The sequence below is a fragment of the Eptesicus fuscus genome, chromosome 23, assembly GCF_027574615.1.
Source record: "Eptesicus fuscus isolate TK198812 chromosome 23, DD_ASM_mEF_20220401, whole genome shotgun sequence".
Classification (NCBI taxonomy): Eukaryota; Metazoa; Chordata; class Mammalia; order Chiroptera; family Vespertilionidae; genus Eptesicus; species Eptesicus fuscus.
The window spans coordinates 14,961,346-14,977,487 of NC_072495.1; the positions used below are offsets into that span (position 1 = coordinate 14,961,346).

A 16,142-nucleotide genomic window follows, 5' to 3' on the forward strand; every position below is an offset into this window, starting at 1 on the left:
CTCACTTATTATATGGAATCTAAAACCAAAACAAAAAGCCCGGCTGGCTGGCATGGCTCAGTGGTTGAGCGTCCACCTGTGAACCAGGTCACATTCAATTACCTGTCAGGGCACATGCCCCGGTTGCGGGCTCAATCCCCAGTGTGGGGCGTGCAAGAGGCAGCTGATCAATGATTCTCTCATCATTGAGGTTACTATCTCTCTCTCTCTCTCTCCCTCTCCTTCCTCTCTGAAATCAATAAAAATATATTTTAAAAAACACACAAAACAAAACACCTAGCTCATAGATACAGAGAGCAGATTGCTGGGTTGTGGGGGTGAGGGTTGGGCAAAATGGGTGAAAGTGTCCAAAAGTACAAACTGCCTGTTATAAAATAAATAAGACATGGGGATATAATGTACATCATGACGATTATAATTGATGATACTGTATTTGTTGCATATTTTAAAGTTGCTAAGAAAATGAATCTTATAAGTTCTCATTATGAGAACAAACATTTTAACTGTATGGTGATGGATGTTAACTTATGTGGTGATCATTTCACAACATAGACAAATATTGAATTATTATGTTGTACACCTGTAACTAGTATGTTTTATGTCGATTATCCCTCAATGTAATAAAGACATAATGAGAAAGCACTTCACATCCACCAAGACGGCTATCATCAGAAAGATGGGTGATAACAAGTGTTGATGATAAACTGAACCGTGATGCATTGTTGCTGGTAGGGAAAATAGTGCAACCGCTTTGGAAAAATCTGGAATTCTACAAAGTGTTAAGCAGAATTATTGTATGACTAAGAGCTACCATATGGCCCAGCAATTGCACTCCTAGAAGTGTACTCAAGAGAAATGAAAATGTGCATGTACATAAAAATTTATATATAGCCCAGCCGGCGTGGCTCAGTGATTGAGCATCAATCCATGAACTAGGAGGTCACAGTTTGATTCCCGGTCAGGGCACATGCCCGGGTTGTGGGCTCGATCCCCAGTGTGGGGCATGCAGGAGGCAGCTCATTAATGTTTCTCTCTCACCACTGATGTTTCTCTTTCTCTCTGAAATCAATAAAAATATATTTTTTAATTGCTTTACTTAGCAACATACGGGGAGTTGCTATATAAACATCTGGATTTCCTGACTCTGAAAATAATTATAACAGCTGTTCCTACACAGCCACACCCAGATGGAGCCATCAAATGCCCTCTTCAGACAGCGTGCGCCCTCACCACGTGTACACCTGCCCGTGCCACTCCTCCGTTATCTGCCTGCGTTTCTATCTGCTTTCCTGCTGTCACGCACCCGTCCCAGGCCCCACGACCACAGGTGCAGCATGGCTCACAGCAGGCGTCCTCAAACTACGGCCCACGGGCCACATGCGGGTGTTTTTGCCGTTTTGTGTTTTTACTTCAAAGTAAGATATGTGCAGTGTGCACAGGAATTTGTTCATAGTTTTTTTTAAACTAGAGTCCAGCCCTCCAACGGTCTGAGGGACAGTGAACTGGCCCCCTGTCTAAAAAGTTTGAGGACCCCTGGCTCACAGACTGGAGCTGGAGGGACTCCCTGAATTGTGTGTCTACAAAACCTGAGACGGAAAACGAAGCAGAGGGGCTTGCTCATGGTCCCGCAGCTCCCCGAGGGCAGTGACGGGCTGCTTCTGAAGTTCTCGTCCGTCAGTGCCAACCACGCGCCTCCCAACCACAGGAGCCTTCCTGGTGGACCAAGAACTTTATTGCTGGGTGACAAGTGCCTGCTCACAGGTTCCGTGCTGCAGTTCTCCGTGTCCCATCACTGACCCCCACCTGCCTGGTCCTGGGCTCTCTTCCATTTTGGCCAGATGACGCCGAGGCAGGGAGACTTCCCACGGGCTTTCCCAGAATGTGGCCCAGGATCAGAAAACACACTTCAGTTTCCAGTAAACGCCCTGAGCAGCTGGGGTCCTTCAACTCCTCGCCTGGCTCTTCTGGAGTCTGTCCCACAGGAGAAGTTAGCCGCGTCCATTCAACAAAGGGAAGAATTCAGGGCCAGTGCACACTATCCAGCCGTCTCCCCTGAGCTCCCAGGGGCCCGGCCATCTCCCCTGAGCTCCCAGGGGCCCCGGTGTCTCCCCTGAGCTCCCAGGGGCTCAGCTTTGTCACTCGTCTGGATCCTGACTCGGCAGCTCTAGGCCCAGGCGGCTCACAGAGCGTACAAAGTAGCGAGGAAGCCTGCAGACCAGGCTGAGCTCCTCCTTCCTGGACCCCAGGGCAGGCAGGACGAGCTGGCGGGCATGCAGGTGCAGAGGGAGGTGGCGGGCCTTCGACTGTGGCAGCCCCAGCTTCCGCAGAGTGCCGGCAGACAGCTTCTGCACAAAGAACAGACGCCTTGTGAGAGCGGCGCCAGCCACAGTGCGCCCTTGACCAAATGCCCGTCAGAAGCCTGGCATGGAGGCCCCGGACACGAGCACCCGCGGGAGAGGCAGCATGGCAGCCTCCCGCAGAAGCACGAACAGGAAGGGCTGGGGACCCAGGTGGGAGCACCCCGCCACAGCAGGGAGGCCCGAGTGGCCAGTTCTCTGCCCTCCAAGGAATGGGCTGGGGCACCAGGACCGGAAGTGCCCAGCACGGCTCTTCAGCAGCATGAAAGGTGACTATGAGCCTTCAGAGAGCCTCCCTTCCCCACAGCCTCCTAACAAAACCGGAGACCTGCCCGGCCGGCGTGGCTCCGTGGTTGAGCGTTGACCTATGAACCAAGAGGTCACGGTCAGATTCCCGGTCGGGGTATATGACTGGGTTGCAAGCTTGATCCCCAGTGTGGGGCGTGCAGGAGGCAGCCAATCGATGATTTTCTCTCATCATTGGTGTTTCTCTCTCTCTCTCTCTCTCTTCCTTCCTCTCTGAAACCAATAAATATATATTTTAAAAACCCCAAAGGACCAATCACGCAGCAGAAAGGTTTGCTGAGGCCCTGCGGGGCATGAGGGCAGCAGCGGGCTGCTCCTGTTCTCCCTACACTGGTAACTGGTGCTGCCGCGTCTGACGCCCCTCGGTACGTCCTGCTGTGACTCACTAGGGGCTCGCATGGGGAGGCCCAAGTTCTGCCCCATAGTCAGCTGCATTTCAGGTCGAACCCACGTTACCTGGGGGGCCAACTTATTCCAGTCCGAGTACTTGTGATCGCCAAGGATTGGGCAATCCAATCCAAAAGACAGGTGAACGCGAAGCTGATGTTTTACTCCTTTAAGAAAAAGAGAGAGAAGACTTGTGAGTGGCTACAGAACAGTGCCACCGGCGGCATCTGCTTCTAATCCATTAACTCAAAGCACAGTAAGCTGGCAAAGCCCCCACTACTAGTACATTCAGGTATAAAGAACAATATAACAACCTATAAGCTATTAGGGAGTAAACATTATAAATACTGTTACACCCCCAATCTCCCCTCCCCCTCACAGTCCCCTCTCCGCCACTGTTAACCATTAGCATCAACTTGGTGTCTATCTCTGCTTTGCTGAGTTTTCAAAAAACAATTTTATTATATAACACAATAGTATTGTTTTACATTTATTTTTTATTGTGGCAAAATATATAGAACGTAAGTTACCATTTGAACCCTTTTAACTGTACAGCTTAGTGGCCATAAGTACATTCATACTGTTATGCAACCAGCACTACCATCTATCTCAGAAATTTTGCATCTTCCTGAACTATAACTGTACCCATTAAACACCAGCTCCCTGTGCTAGCTGGTTTGGCTCAGTGGATCGAGCGTCGGCCTGCGGACTCAAGGGTCCTGGATTCGATTCTGGTCAGGGTTGTGGGCTTGATCCCCAGTGGATCAATTATTCTCTCTCATCATTGATGTTTCTATCTCTCTCTCTCTCCCTCTGAAATTAATAAAAATATATTAAAAATAACAATAAAAAATTGTTTTCTTTTGCAGAAAAAAATAAAATAAAATAAAAATAGCCGAAACCGGTTTGGCTCAGTGGATAGAGCGTCGGTCTGCAGACTGAAAGGTCCCAGGTTCGATTCCGGTCAAGGGCATGTACATTGGTTGCGGGCACGTCCCCAATGGGGGATGTGCAGGAGGCAGCTGGTCGATGTTTCTCTCTCATCGACGTTTCTGGCTCTCTATCCCTCTCCCTTCCTCTCTGTAAAAAATCAATAAAATATATTTAAAAAAAAATAACAAAAAAAAAATAACAATAAAAAAATAACAGTTTTATAAAAAAAAAAAAATAGCTCCCCATCTACTTCCCCCTCTAGCCCCTGGGACCACCAGGCCTCTATCAGGTCGACTCTAGACATCTCATATCACTGGACTCATACAATATTTGCCCTTTTGTGTCTGGCTTATTTCGCTCAGCATAATGCCCTCAAGGTCCCTCCTTGTTGCAGCACGTGTCAGAATTCCCTCCCTTTTTAAGGCTGTATAATATTCCACTGCGTGGATATACCACATTGCTCATCCATCCATCTGTCAGTGGACATCTGGGATGTTTTCATTTTGGCTATTGTGAATAGTGCTGCTAGGAACGTTGGTGTGCAAGCATCTTTTTGAATCCCTGCTTTCAATTCTTTTGGATGTATACCCAGGGGTAGAATTGCTGGATCACATGGTAATTCTATGCTTAATTTTTTTGAGAAACCACTTGGCTCTATTTTAAATAAGTATAAACAAACTATATCTTTCTGCTACCTACTGTCTCTTATTGTTGTTTGTTTTTTAATATGTACTTTTATTGGTTTCCGAGAGGAAGGGAGAGGGAGAGATTGAAACATCAATGAAAGAAGATCACTGATCGGCTGCCTCCTGCATGCCCCACACTGGGTATCGAGCCCACAACCCAGGCATGTGCCCTTGACCGGCAATCGAACTCTGATCTCCAGACTCACAGGTCGATGCTCAACCACTGAGCCACACTGGCTGGACAGCTACCTCCTGGAGCTCCCAGCCTCTCCAACAAGTCAGCTGCAACTCCGCCCCCACCATAGCGGCCGCTCAGAAGGGCAGAGCCCAGCAGACTGGGCACCCTGCGGGACAGTGGCCCCTCCCACCTGGAGTGGCAGCACCCTCACCAGTAATGGGATGGAGCTCCAAGAGGGCGGAGGAGACGGTGCTGCTCAGCACCTGGTACTCAGTCACAGCCACGTGCGCGCTCCGGTTGGCCCGCACTCTCACCATCTTCCCATTGTCCATGCGGTAGCTCGGGGACAGCGTCATCTGAAGCCAAAGAAATCCAGGGGTGATTCCGACGGACAAGCAGAAAACCTGTCCCCCCGGGAGGCGGCTCACCCACCTTGTGGTGCTGCTGCCCTTGCACCTCCTTCTCCACGATGGGGATGTCCACGACGCCTGCGGAGGGCACGGGGACGCGCACAGTGATGGCCCTGGGGGGGAGGGGGGTGGGAGACACACACAGACCCTGCTTAGGCCACAGGAGTGAGTGAGGCATTCCTCGGATTTGGCTGCTTGGAGGTTTTCACAGCGGACCTGCTGTGGTCCCTTCCTAAGATCAGAGGGTCCCAAACGATCTCTTGGTAGAGTGCTTGGCCTGAGAGCTTGATACGATTCTTACGACCGTAGCTCTTTTACTCCTCGAGTAATATATGTCCATTGTAGAATATTTGGGGAGGGGAAACAGAAAAAAATTTATATCGATAACACGGTCTTTCATTCCAGCCTTTAAAAATGAGTATGGCCCTAACCGGTTTGGCTCAGTGGATAGAGCGTCGGCCTGCGGACTCAAGGGTCCCAGGTTCGATTCCGGTCAAGGGCACGTGCCTTGGTTGCGGGCACATCCCAGTAGGGAGTGTGCAGGAGGCAGCTGAATCGATGTTTCTCTCTCTCATCGATGTTTCTAACTCTCTATCCCTCTCCCTTCCTCTCTGTAAAAAAAAAAATCAATAAAACATATTTTAAAAAATAAAAATAAAAATGAGTATGTACAGTTTAAAGTAAAATTAGAGTAGTATGGTTTCCGTATCCTCTTTTCTTTTTGTAAAGATGGTAAGTTCTGATTGCATATGAAACAAATAAATGAGCTGAATGAAAAATCCGCAGGCCCGTTCCTGCCCTATTTGCCAGGCAGATAAGACAGGGAGGAACTGTGCTCAAAGAAGTCGCGGAAACCACAGCCACAGCTCAGTAAGTCGTCCTGAATCAGTGCTGCCGGAGGCCGCCCCCTGTCACGTCACAGTCACAGTCACAGGCGGACAGAGGGCTATTTAATCTGTCCTTACGCTCAAGCCTCTTCCAGGCCAATCACAGGAGTCCCCTGGTTCTAGGTGGCCTACCCCAGAGTCGCTGACCATGGGGGCAAAGCCCACTGAGACACAACATTTCACATTCTGGACGCCCACTTCAGGCTGCCAGCCGTCTGGGCTGCTGCGACACGTGTCATCCTACTTAACCCCGAGTTGTAACTACCAGAGCATCCTTCCTGATGGCCTAACATCACTGCTCAAAAACGTCCCGTCGGTAAGTATTCCCTCAATGTGAACAGGCCCTGATTCAGACAGGTACTAATCTATGCAGATGAACAAGACAGAAGTCCCTGCTCCCAAGGAATTCACAGTCTAGGAAGAAGAGTCAAACAAGTAACTATAACATAACAAGTTGCTATTGGCAAAAGCTAGCCAATGGTTCCTACTATGTTCTGCTTGCAACTTCTACTTCCTGCACCTTCTGGGCTACCTTCCCAGCTCTATCTGCCACCACCCACCACCCACCACCCGCCTGGACTGTACACCTCACTCCTTTGTGCCTGCCATTCCCACAATCTAGAACACATTTCCTCACCTGGTCGATCAAATCCTATTCACTCATCAAGGCCCAATTAGTTGATTTCAACTCTTCTATGAAGCCTATTACTGAGAATGGTTACCCATTCTGAACTTTCGTGGACGATTTTCACAAATAATGCAGCAATTTTTTATAGACTTACATTTTGATTACTTGCATACATAATAATAGTCTTTGCTTTCCATCTTCAGCTTTTCCCATGAGCTCGGTACTGTGTTAAACACTTCACATGCATTATCTCACCCAACAAGAATACTTACAAATCAAGTAGAAAACAGACAACCCAACAGAAAGTGAGAAAAAAAAAAAAATAAAGTCTGTGGGAGAAATGGGGGCTTTCTGTAAAAATTCAATAAAATATATTTAAAAAACAACAACACTGAGGTAACCCTATATGCACTAACATGGAAAGAACCCCAAGACACAGAGTTAAGTGGGTAAAGAAAGTACAATGTACGTTGTACAATGTGATATACATATGTGCACATACGTGTGTGTGTATAGATACACATACATACATACTGTATATATACATAAATATGTTGATACAGGATGGGAGGAATAAAAAGCAAACTGCCCCAAGGGAAGGGACAAAAATGACAGATTGGATGGATTCTCCAGGAGTTTTGTGCTTTATTTCTGTCATTTGGCTATTGGATCACAGAAATCATGTATTACTTGTATAAATTAATTTTCAATGGTCTTCACGTATAGCCATTATTAGGAGCGACTACTCTATCAGACTCGAATGCTCAAAGCACTAAAATCTGCTTCCTACACCTTTCCAATGCCCACGGGTCCTAGTACACTGCCTCCTGTTAACAGGAGTGGCCGCTGTACGAATGCATGAATGGAAGAAAGGGATGCCTTCATGCCTACCCCCGCTACCGCTATGGGCGGGCTCCATACCAGTACTTCTTCACCACCTGCCGGGTTCTGAACAGCTCTTGGACCTGGTGTGCCACCTCCTTGTTCCGAGCCAACACCATGACGCCTGTAGTCTCCTTGTCGAGCCGGTGGCACAGGTGCAGGGGCTCTGCCTTGTGGCCGTGAAGCACCTTTGCCAGGATAGGGAGGACATCACTGATGCAGAGCTTCACCCCAGGGCCACCTACGATGGGAAAAGACAGAGGTTTCAGTGGCCAGGAAAAGCCCCACCAAAGAAGTCTGCTTGGGAAAGAAAGCCCTCGCTGGATTAACTGTCAACGCGTTCCAGGGCCTTATCCAGGGATTCCCAACATCCTTATGCCAAGGAGCTTGCTAGAAAGGAACCTCAGGCCCCCAGCCCAGACTATCCATCAAAATCTGCATTTTAACAAGATGTCCACAACCCATACAATTTTTTTCTTATATGTTATTTCCTCTTACCCAGTGTTGGTGCAAAATAACCTGAAGACAAGAATCACACAGCCTTTATTTATATTCTTCTACAATCCCTGTGGAGGTCTGCACAGGGATTCCATAAATCACTGCTGACTGCCAGTTGTTTGGAAGCTGGGAACTGTCTTATTGATCTGTTCCCTCAATAGTGCCTTATATAGGACAGTACTCCACAAAAAATTTAAATTACTTTGAATGCAAGGCTGCTGAGAGCCCCTGAAGTGATGTCTGAGTGTTGCCCCTAATTGTGGCAGAAAGCAGCAGCGGCCTCCCTCCCTTTCCCACGTGGTCCTTACCATGCACAGGGAGACCATAGGGCTTATTGATGACCACAAGGTCCTTGTCCTGGTGGACAATCCCTCGGCTCAGTGCCTTAGCGAGCACGTTGGGGTGGACTCGTTGCAGCTGCTGCGTGAACCGCACTAGTTCGTGCACTCTCCGCTGGACCGGGGTTTTGAGCTCCTACGGGGGGGGAGAGAAAAAGCGATGGGAACATGCCTGATGGGGAAGATCTTCAAGAAGTCTGGGTGAGCATCTGGGCAGGGAGGGCATCACTGTATCTTTGCAGGAGACTCGCGCCTTCCCCCAGTAAACTGAGAGCGGGGATGCTTAGCACCGAGCCCGCAGGACCCAAGGACCAGCCCCACAGGAAGGCACCGCAAGCTGCAGATCTCTCCCTCCGCTTTCTCCCCATCCTCCACCACCGACCGTGGGACCTTTACTTGCATTCTCTCAAAGGACCCTCGCCCGCCTGGGGAACCCAGAGCGCACTGCCTCTTGGGAACTGTAGTCTTTCCCTCCGGACTCACCGGCTCCTTCTTCGCCTTTTCTTCCTGTTTCTGGGCTCGGAGCCTCTCCGCTAACTGTTGGGCGTCCAGGGGCTTAGAGGCAGCAGCGGCGGTACAAAACGGCTTTGGGACGAGACAGAGGAGACTGCCCACACCCTGCCCGGAACCCCGAACCCGGAGGCGCAGCACGCCCCAGCTGGGCGCCGCCATCTTGCCGAGGAGGGCGGGGCGAGTCGAGACCCCGCCCCCCTGACTAAGGGAGGCGGGCTGGGCGGGCCGTGCGGGTCACGTGGGGAGGAGGGGGGCGGGGGAAGCCCGGGCCGAGTCACGTGAGCGTGCACGCTGAGTGCCCCTGCGCCGGCCGTTAACCGCAGTTAGAGCAGCCGGCGTTCGGGGAGGACGCGGTGAGTACGCGCGGAAGCTCGGCCGGGGCTGGGCAACGCCGGCTCCTCCAGCGTTCACCTCGCGTCGCAGGATCTTTGGTCTCGGAGAGCCCTGCCCTGGGAGACCATTTCTCCCTGCGGGAGACGGTACCACCCCAAACCCTGTCCGCCTCCGCGGAGCGATGCTCCCTGACGCTCTCCCCGGAGCCTCCCTTAAGGCGCCGGCTCGTTCGTCCTGGCAACCGCGTCCGCGGGGCTTGGCCGTTCTCCGGGGGCGGCGGGGGGGCGCGTCCTGCCCCTGACCGTCCATTTCCTTACCGCTCGACCTGCGGAGATGCCCGGCTGCGTCTGTCACCTCCCGGCTCCCAAGCCTGTTGGTCATACGTAGTAACCTGTTCTCTTCCTGGGATGATGGGGGGTGAAGGGGGATGGGGTGGGGGGAGCCCTCGCGTTATCCTGGGGCCCCAGGCCGATTTCCTGCCTAGGGGACCCCTTGAGTTTCTTCTGTCCTCCCTCAAGAATGCATTTCTTGCAGCCTCCTCTCCCCCTCCCCTTTCCCTGCTCCTTTCCGAAGCAGAGGCTGAGACTGTCCCCTTTCCGTTCCCTTCATTTTTTTTTTTTCCCTTCCATATTTCGCAACCGCCCCAAACCCTCTTCTCTCCCCCCTCTTCCTGAAGTGTAATGTTGGGATGCTCGTGCCCACACTGGACGCGACTTTCTCTGACTTCACTCCGGGGTGGCCGGCCCCGGGAAGAGGAACGGTTTGGTGGGGGTGGTGATGGGAAAAAAAAAAAAAATACCTTGGGACCCACCTGCCGCTTGGTCTGGAGAAAGCGAATTGCCGAGTTCTGAGAAAGCGGGGGGCGGGGAGAGGGGGTGGGGGGGATGCGCCCTGACGACCGAGGGAGCCGTGCGTGAAGATGGCTTGTCGGAGTGGAGGCCGCCCGAGGAGTTGGGGTGGGGTCGTGGAATCGGGTTCGCGCCCTACCTACCCCCTCCCCCCCCAAAGGGATTGGCAGGAGGGAGCCGTATTGAGCTAGAGATAAACCGGAGCAGGTAAGAGTGGGGCCAGCCCGTGGACGGCTGGAAGTGGAGGAGTTTGAGCGACCTGCGATAAGGAGGGGGAGCCTGCAGCTTCTGGAGCAGGACGGAGACTCCGCGCAAGGGGAACTGTGGAAATGAGTCTGGACAGAGCGAAGAGGAAAGGGCTTGGGCGGCAGGGAAATCCGCGAGGAGGCTGCAGCCTGGGCGGTCAGCAGCAGACCCTCAGGCTTCTTCTTCATTCAGCGGCCGCCTCTCCCTACACTGTCCTGTCCTCAGAGGTTGAGTTGCGGTTCCTCAGAGGTTGAGTTGCGGTTGAGTTGTACGAGTCAAGAGGTACCATTGGCCGCGGCTGTTGAACTGTGAGTCCCTTAAGGACTCATTCGGTTTTGTTTGTTTGTTTTTTATATATTTTATTGATTTTTTACAGAGAGGAAGAGAGAGGGATAGAGAGAAACATCCATCAGCTGCCTCTTGCACACCCCCTACTGGGGATGTGCCCGCAACCAAGGTACATGCCCTTGACCGGAATCGAACCTGGGACCCTTGAGTCCGCAGGCCGACGCTCTATCCACTGAGCCAAACCGGTTTCGGCTCATTCAGTTTTTTATTCCCACATCTGGCACAAGGGTAACCTCGAAGATTCATTAGATGAAGACATGTGTGGGGTGTGTCTGAACATTTTGATTTGTCTTTGTTCTGTCATTTTTTTGAACTGCAGAATGGAGGTATCTGCAATGAGTAGGAAAGAAGGTGTGTGTGTGTTTCTGTAATAAGACAGGGGACTGGGATAGAAATGCAAAGAATTACGAGGGAGTTTGGGAAGCAACTTCTCTCTCTCTCCTTCGGCCCGCCCCTTCCCCTCTGCAAATTCACAGATAAGACAGAATCTGTGAAGATGGAGACGTTCCACCCTACAAGAATGATTATGTTTTACTGATAAGCTCCAGACCCGATTCTAATTTCACTGAAAGGTTGCACATCACATGTTATTTAGGCACATGAAGACTTTTTCCCCCCGGAGGACTCTGAAATTTGGACATCAGGACTTTAATTCACATCACGATATTAATTACCATGACCGCTTTGGGTATAGGACTTTTACGGTTTTGTGGGGGCTGGGAAAAACTATTTCTACCGTAATTTGTCCTTGATGGCATTAAAGAAATGATACCTGTTCTTGCAGAATTGGCCTTCTGTGGCAGGAAACAAAATGAAGAACCAACTCAGATGTCATTGCTGGTGACACAGAGCTGGGGTTCTTGGGTTTCAGTTTAACCCAAGACAACACTGTAGCACCCAAGAATAAAAACACTGGTCACTTTTTTCTGGAGAAGGAGCTTCTAGATTTCTGTTGTTGAAACGTCATAAGAAAACTTTGAAGAATTCAAAGTCCTTGTTTGCTTGTTATCAGTCTTAGCCAGTATGGGTACAGAAATGACAACTTCCCTAATGTGTCTCCTATGAGTCTAGGCATCTGGTGATTTAAAGTAGAGTTGCTAAGTGCAGAAGAATTTATGCAAATATGATGTCTATCTTTTGTTTTTTAAAGCTATTTTGCCTTCTTCCTCAATCAGCTGATCCTGCTTGAGGCAGTTTATTTGTTCCACTTCTGCAGCAATCTCACATTCTGTTTTCGGTTGACTCATCTGGACTGTTTTCTCAGTACAAGGAAGAAAATTCTATTTGTGCTGTTTTCATTCTCTAGAGTTCAAAGGTGGCATATTTACATATATTTTTTTAATTTTATTTATTGGGGTAACATTGGTTAATAACAAGTTTCAGATGTACAATTGTTTTTTAAAGCAATGGAGTTTATAGATTTTTCTTAAGGGAGAGGAAGGGGGAGAGAGAAAGAGACATCGATTTGTTTCGCTTATTGCTACATTCATTGGTTGCTTCTTGTATGTGCCCTGATCAGAGATCAAACCCAAAATCTTGGCTCATCAGGATGATGCTCCAACCAGCTGAGCTACCTGGCTATGGCAGGTGTACCACTTTTTAAAATGACATCTGTGGACTCGATTTTGTGCTCATCACTCGAAGTCTAGTCTCCTTGCATCACCATATATTTGTCCTCCTTTATCCTCTTCTTCTCTGGCAACCACTACTTATAGATTTTGCTATATCATAATATATCAAGTGCCCCCAAAATAACAATATAAAGAACTTAATTCATTTTTTTCCTTTTTTTAAAACATATTTTTATTGATTTCAGAGAGGAAGGAAGAGGGAGAGAGAGATAGAAACATCAATGATGAGTGAATCATTGATTGGCTGCCTTCTGCACACCCCCTATTGGGGATCAAGCCCGTAACCCAGGCATGTGCCCTTGACCGGAATCGAACCCGGGACCCTTCAGTCCGCAGTCTGACGCTCTATCCACTGAGCCAAATCGGCTAGGGCCTTAATTCATTTTTAAGGATGTTTCCTGATCTATGCAGAAACAAAGCTGCCTTTTTATTTCACAGATATAAATAAGGACTACTAATAAAGGAACTTGTGTTTAAATATCACAAATTTAAGTTTAATTAGTGGCATAAGGTTAAATGCTGGCTTCTCAAACAATGATATGCTAGTTGCATATTAACCAGCAATTCAGTTTCCTTGAGGAGCAGGAAGTAAAACCATATTGTTTTATGGTTTTAGAGAGAGTCAGAGAAGCATTAGCAGGAGCTCTGGAGGTGTCCTAGAAAATGCGTTTGTTGGGCGGGGATGGTGTGGTTCAGTGTTGAACATTCACCTACGAACCAGGAGGTCACAGTCTGATTCCCCGTCAGGGCACATTCCCGGGTTGCGGGCTCAATCCCCCGGACTGGAGATTGAGCTCGCAGGAGGCAGCAAATCAATGATTCTCTCTCTCATCATTGATTTTTCTATCTCTCCCTTTCTCTCTGAAATCAATAAAAATATATTACTAAAAAAAAAAAAAAAAGTGCAGTTGGGAGCCGGAGATCTGGGAATTGGCACCAGTTCAGCTGCTTGTGAACTTAAATAATTTGGGCTTCAGTTTTTTGTCTTTTAAAAGGAGATCCTTATAGCTCTAAGCTTCATTCTATAAAGCTTTTCCACGGACATTTAAGTACTCCTCTTTCTTAACAAGTGGAATTTATTTCAGGCTTACCTTGAGTACATTGAGCATTGGCATAGAGAACCGTGATTGCTCTTTACCCCAGAATTTAAACTTATGCCAGTGAGCTAACATTTATATTTGGAGGTTACTTTATTGAGGATTGTTGGAATACACCTTAAGATTTCCTAAGTGGGGCATGACAGAGGGAGTGCAGACAGAAAAAAAAAACAAAAACATGAGAGCCCTGGCCTGGTAGCTGTTGGTTACAGCATCGTTCTGATATGCCAAGGTGGTGGGTTCGATCCCTAGTCAGGGCACATACAATGAATGCATAAATAAGTGGGACAACAAACGGATGTCTCTATATCTTTCTCTCCCAAAAAAATAAAATAATTTTAGAAATCAGTAGTATGGACCTATATCATGGCTGTTAGTGCTTTTTTCTATACCAGCATTTTAAAGAAATTCTGTTGTACTGATTCTGTTACCCCCTACATATTTTTAATCTTTTGATTGATGATCAAAGCAGGCCTGGCTTAACCCAGTACTTCCTGAACTTTTTCATATCATGACACATGTGGAAATAATTGTTGCTTCAAACAGGAAAACTGGAGGCAGCCCACAGAAGACAGCTGGCCTGGAAGCGGTGGCTGTGCCCAGTCCCCACATGACCAACCTCAGCCTGTTTCTTCACATGAGCAGTGGCATTAATAATCCGTATCTAGTAAGATGGCTTTGACGAGCCACGAGATAAATATACGTGGTGTCCAGATACTCAAAGTATTAATAGCATTCCATGATTGTAAGTTAAAATAAGATCATTACATTAGAGCATTTTCAAGACTGTAAAGAGCTGTGTGTTTTATGGCATTTACGTAAATGAAGATGACCAAGGTATCTTATGGGAAAAGGAATATACACGGGAAGGGTGAACATGGAGACTCACCAAGTACACAGTCAAAAGCCAGAGGATATCAGGATCCTAGAGAAATTCAAGAAGGTATTTGCAACATATAGTTGCTTACGTTGAATAAACCTATTCTTTGATTACTTAAAATTTAAACAGGAAATTATCAGTGTGGATTGTTGTGTTTTCATTGTTAATGATTGGAACATGCTCTGTTGGCTCTAAGGATCCTGTTAATTTAATGAAAATAATTTCCAGTAGCTGGTACAAGGAGAGCTGAGCTGTCAGCTGATTTGGAAAACCAGATCCACACTGAGTTTACTGGTCCCAGTATTCGCTAAGACTGTGCTGTGGTACCAAGCAAACAGAAGCTCCTTCCAGAAAAAAAGTGACCAGGGTTTTTTTCTGAGGCACTGTAGTGTGTATGTTGGGTTAACCTACTTGTCAGCATTTCCCCAACTTGCTTGATGGTAAGACTCACCTGAGGTACTTTTAAATATATTTTATTGATATTTTTACAGAGAGGAAGAGAGGGATAGAGAGCTAGAAACATCGATGAGAGAGAAACGTCGATCAGCTGCCTCCTGCACACCTCCTACTGGGGATGTGCCCGCAACCAAGGTACATGCCCTTGACCGGAATCGAACCCGGGACCTTTCAGTCCGCAGGCCGACGCTCTATCCACTGAGCAAAACCGGTTTCGGCACTTTTAAATGTACAGAGCACTCCTCTAGAAATGTTGAATCTGTAAATTCTGAGGGGGCCCAGGGATCAGTTTCCCTTGGTCTTTCCTGCCTAGCAAGCACTCTGGGCGCCTGGGCTAAAAGTTCTCTTGTTTATGAATACACCACACAAACGGTAAGGTTACTTGAAAATGTAGAGAGAAACGGCCAATTTTAAATGTTGCCGTCCCCCCCCCCCTTTTTTTTGTTTTTTTTTGGTTAGTACTCACCCGAGGATGTTTTTCCACTGACTCGGAGAGAGTGGAAGGGACGGGGAAGGACACAGAGAAATATCAATGTGAGAGACACCTTGATTGATTGAGTGCTTCCTGCACGCACCAGGGATCGAGCCTGCCACCTAGGTATGTGCCCTTGACGGGAATCAAACCCAGGACCCTTCAGTCCCTAGGCCAGTGACGCGTAGCCATTTCTGATGACACCCGGCCGCATGCCGAGGATGAAACCTTTGCTGCTCCTGAGGATGAAACATTTGCGACTAGAGTCTTGGAGTTAGTTTTTTCCTCAAAGTGACAACACTACCCGAGTTATGCTCAGTTTTTTGGCGAAGTTTGACACACCAAGCTCAAAAGGTTGCCCATCACTGCCCTAGGCTGATGCTCTATCCACTGAGCCAAATGGGCTAGGGCTTTCCCTTTATTAATTTTTTTTATTTTTTATCAAAATAATTCATGTATATGCTTTCAAGTCAGATAGTATTAAAAAGGAAAAAAACAAAAACCATGCCCTCCATTTTCCTCACCTCATAGTCTCATTTCTTAGAGGCAACCACTCAATTCTTTCCTTCTTTCTGCAGGTGTATCCTCATATTTCACTGTCATTTGCTATGTTATTATTTCTCGTCTTTCCCCCCTGTGTTTGGCTTGTTGATTTCTGGCTGTGGTAGATTAGGACTTCATTCTTCCACTCCCCCATTTTCCACATCCTCCACCCCTGTCACAGCTACATTGTAATTTTTTATTAAAACAAGCAGTTCATTCAACCATTGAGGCAGGCGACCTATCTCAGCTCCGCTCTTGTGTTTAGGTTTACCTTTGCCTGCTTTT

At 48.1% G+C, this 16,142-nt stretch overlaps 2 protein-coding genes across 9 annotated transcripts in view; one reads left to right on the top strand and one right to left on the bottom strand.

Moving 5' to 3' along the window:
* Nucleotides 1–1,714: 1,714 nt before the first annotated feature.
* On the bottom strand, nt 1,715–9,204 carry RPUSD4 (RNA pseudouridine synthase D4). Its single transcript, XM_008142857.3, has 7 exons — nt 8,974–9,204; nt 8,461–8,626; nt 7,694–7,895; nt 5,280–5,370; nt 5,059–5,203; nt 3,120–3,217; nt 1,715–2,345 (listed from the first exon to the last, which is right to left on the bottom strand). Exons 1-7 carry the CDS (start codon nt 9,160–9,162, stop codon nt 2,136–2,138), a joined length of 1,101 nt encoding a protein of 366 aa, XP_008141079.3. The 5' UTR covers nt 9,163–9,204; the 3' UTR covers nt 1,715–2,135.
* A 75-nt stretch (nt 9,205–9,279) lies between these two features.
* The window catches only part of FAM118B (family with sequence similarity 118 member B), a 41,132-nt gene continuing 34,269 nt past the window's right edge, over nt 9,280–16,142 (top strand). For all 8 annotated transcript variants that reach the window (XM_054712371.1, XM_054712372.1, XM_054712375.1 and 5 more), the window contains exon 1: nt 9,280–9,356. The gene's annotated coding sequence lies outside the window, so the exon portion shown is untranslated. The remainder of the gene's footprint in view (nt 9,357–16,142) is intronic.

What these genes read in the sequence shown, in the direction of transcription:
- RPUSD4 (XM_008142857.3), bottom strand. Translation starts at nt 9,162, where the DNA reads ATGGCGGCGCCCAGCTGGGGCGTGCTGCGCCTCCGGGTTCGGGGTTCC. An exon ending in CTATGGTCTCCCTGTGCATG is followed by an intron (nt 7,896 to 8,460) that starts GTAAGGACCACG and finishes TTCCCATCGTAG; the next exon opens with GTGGCCCTGGGGTGAAGCTC. An exon ending in GGAGCTCCATCCCATTACTG is followed by an intron (nt 3,218 to 5,058) that starts GTGAGGGTGCTG and finishes TTTTTCTTAAAG; the next exon opens with GAGTAAAACATCAGCTTCGC.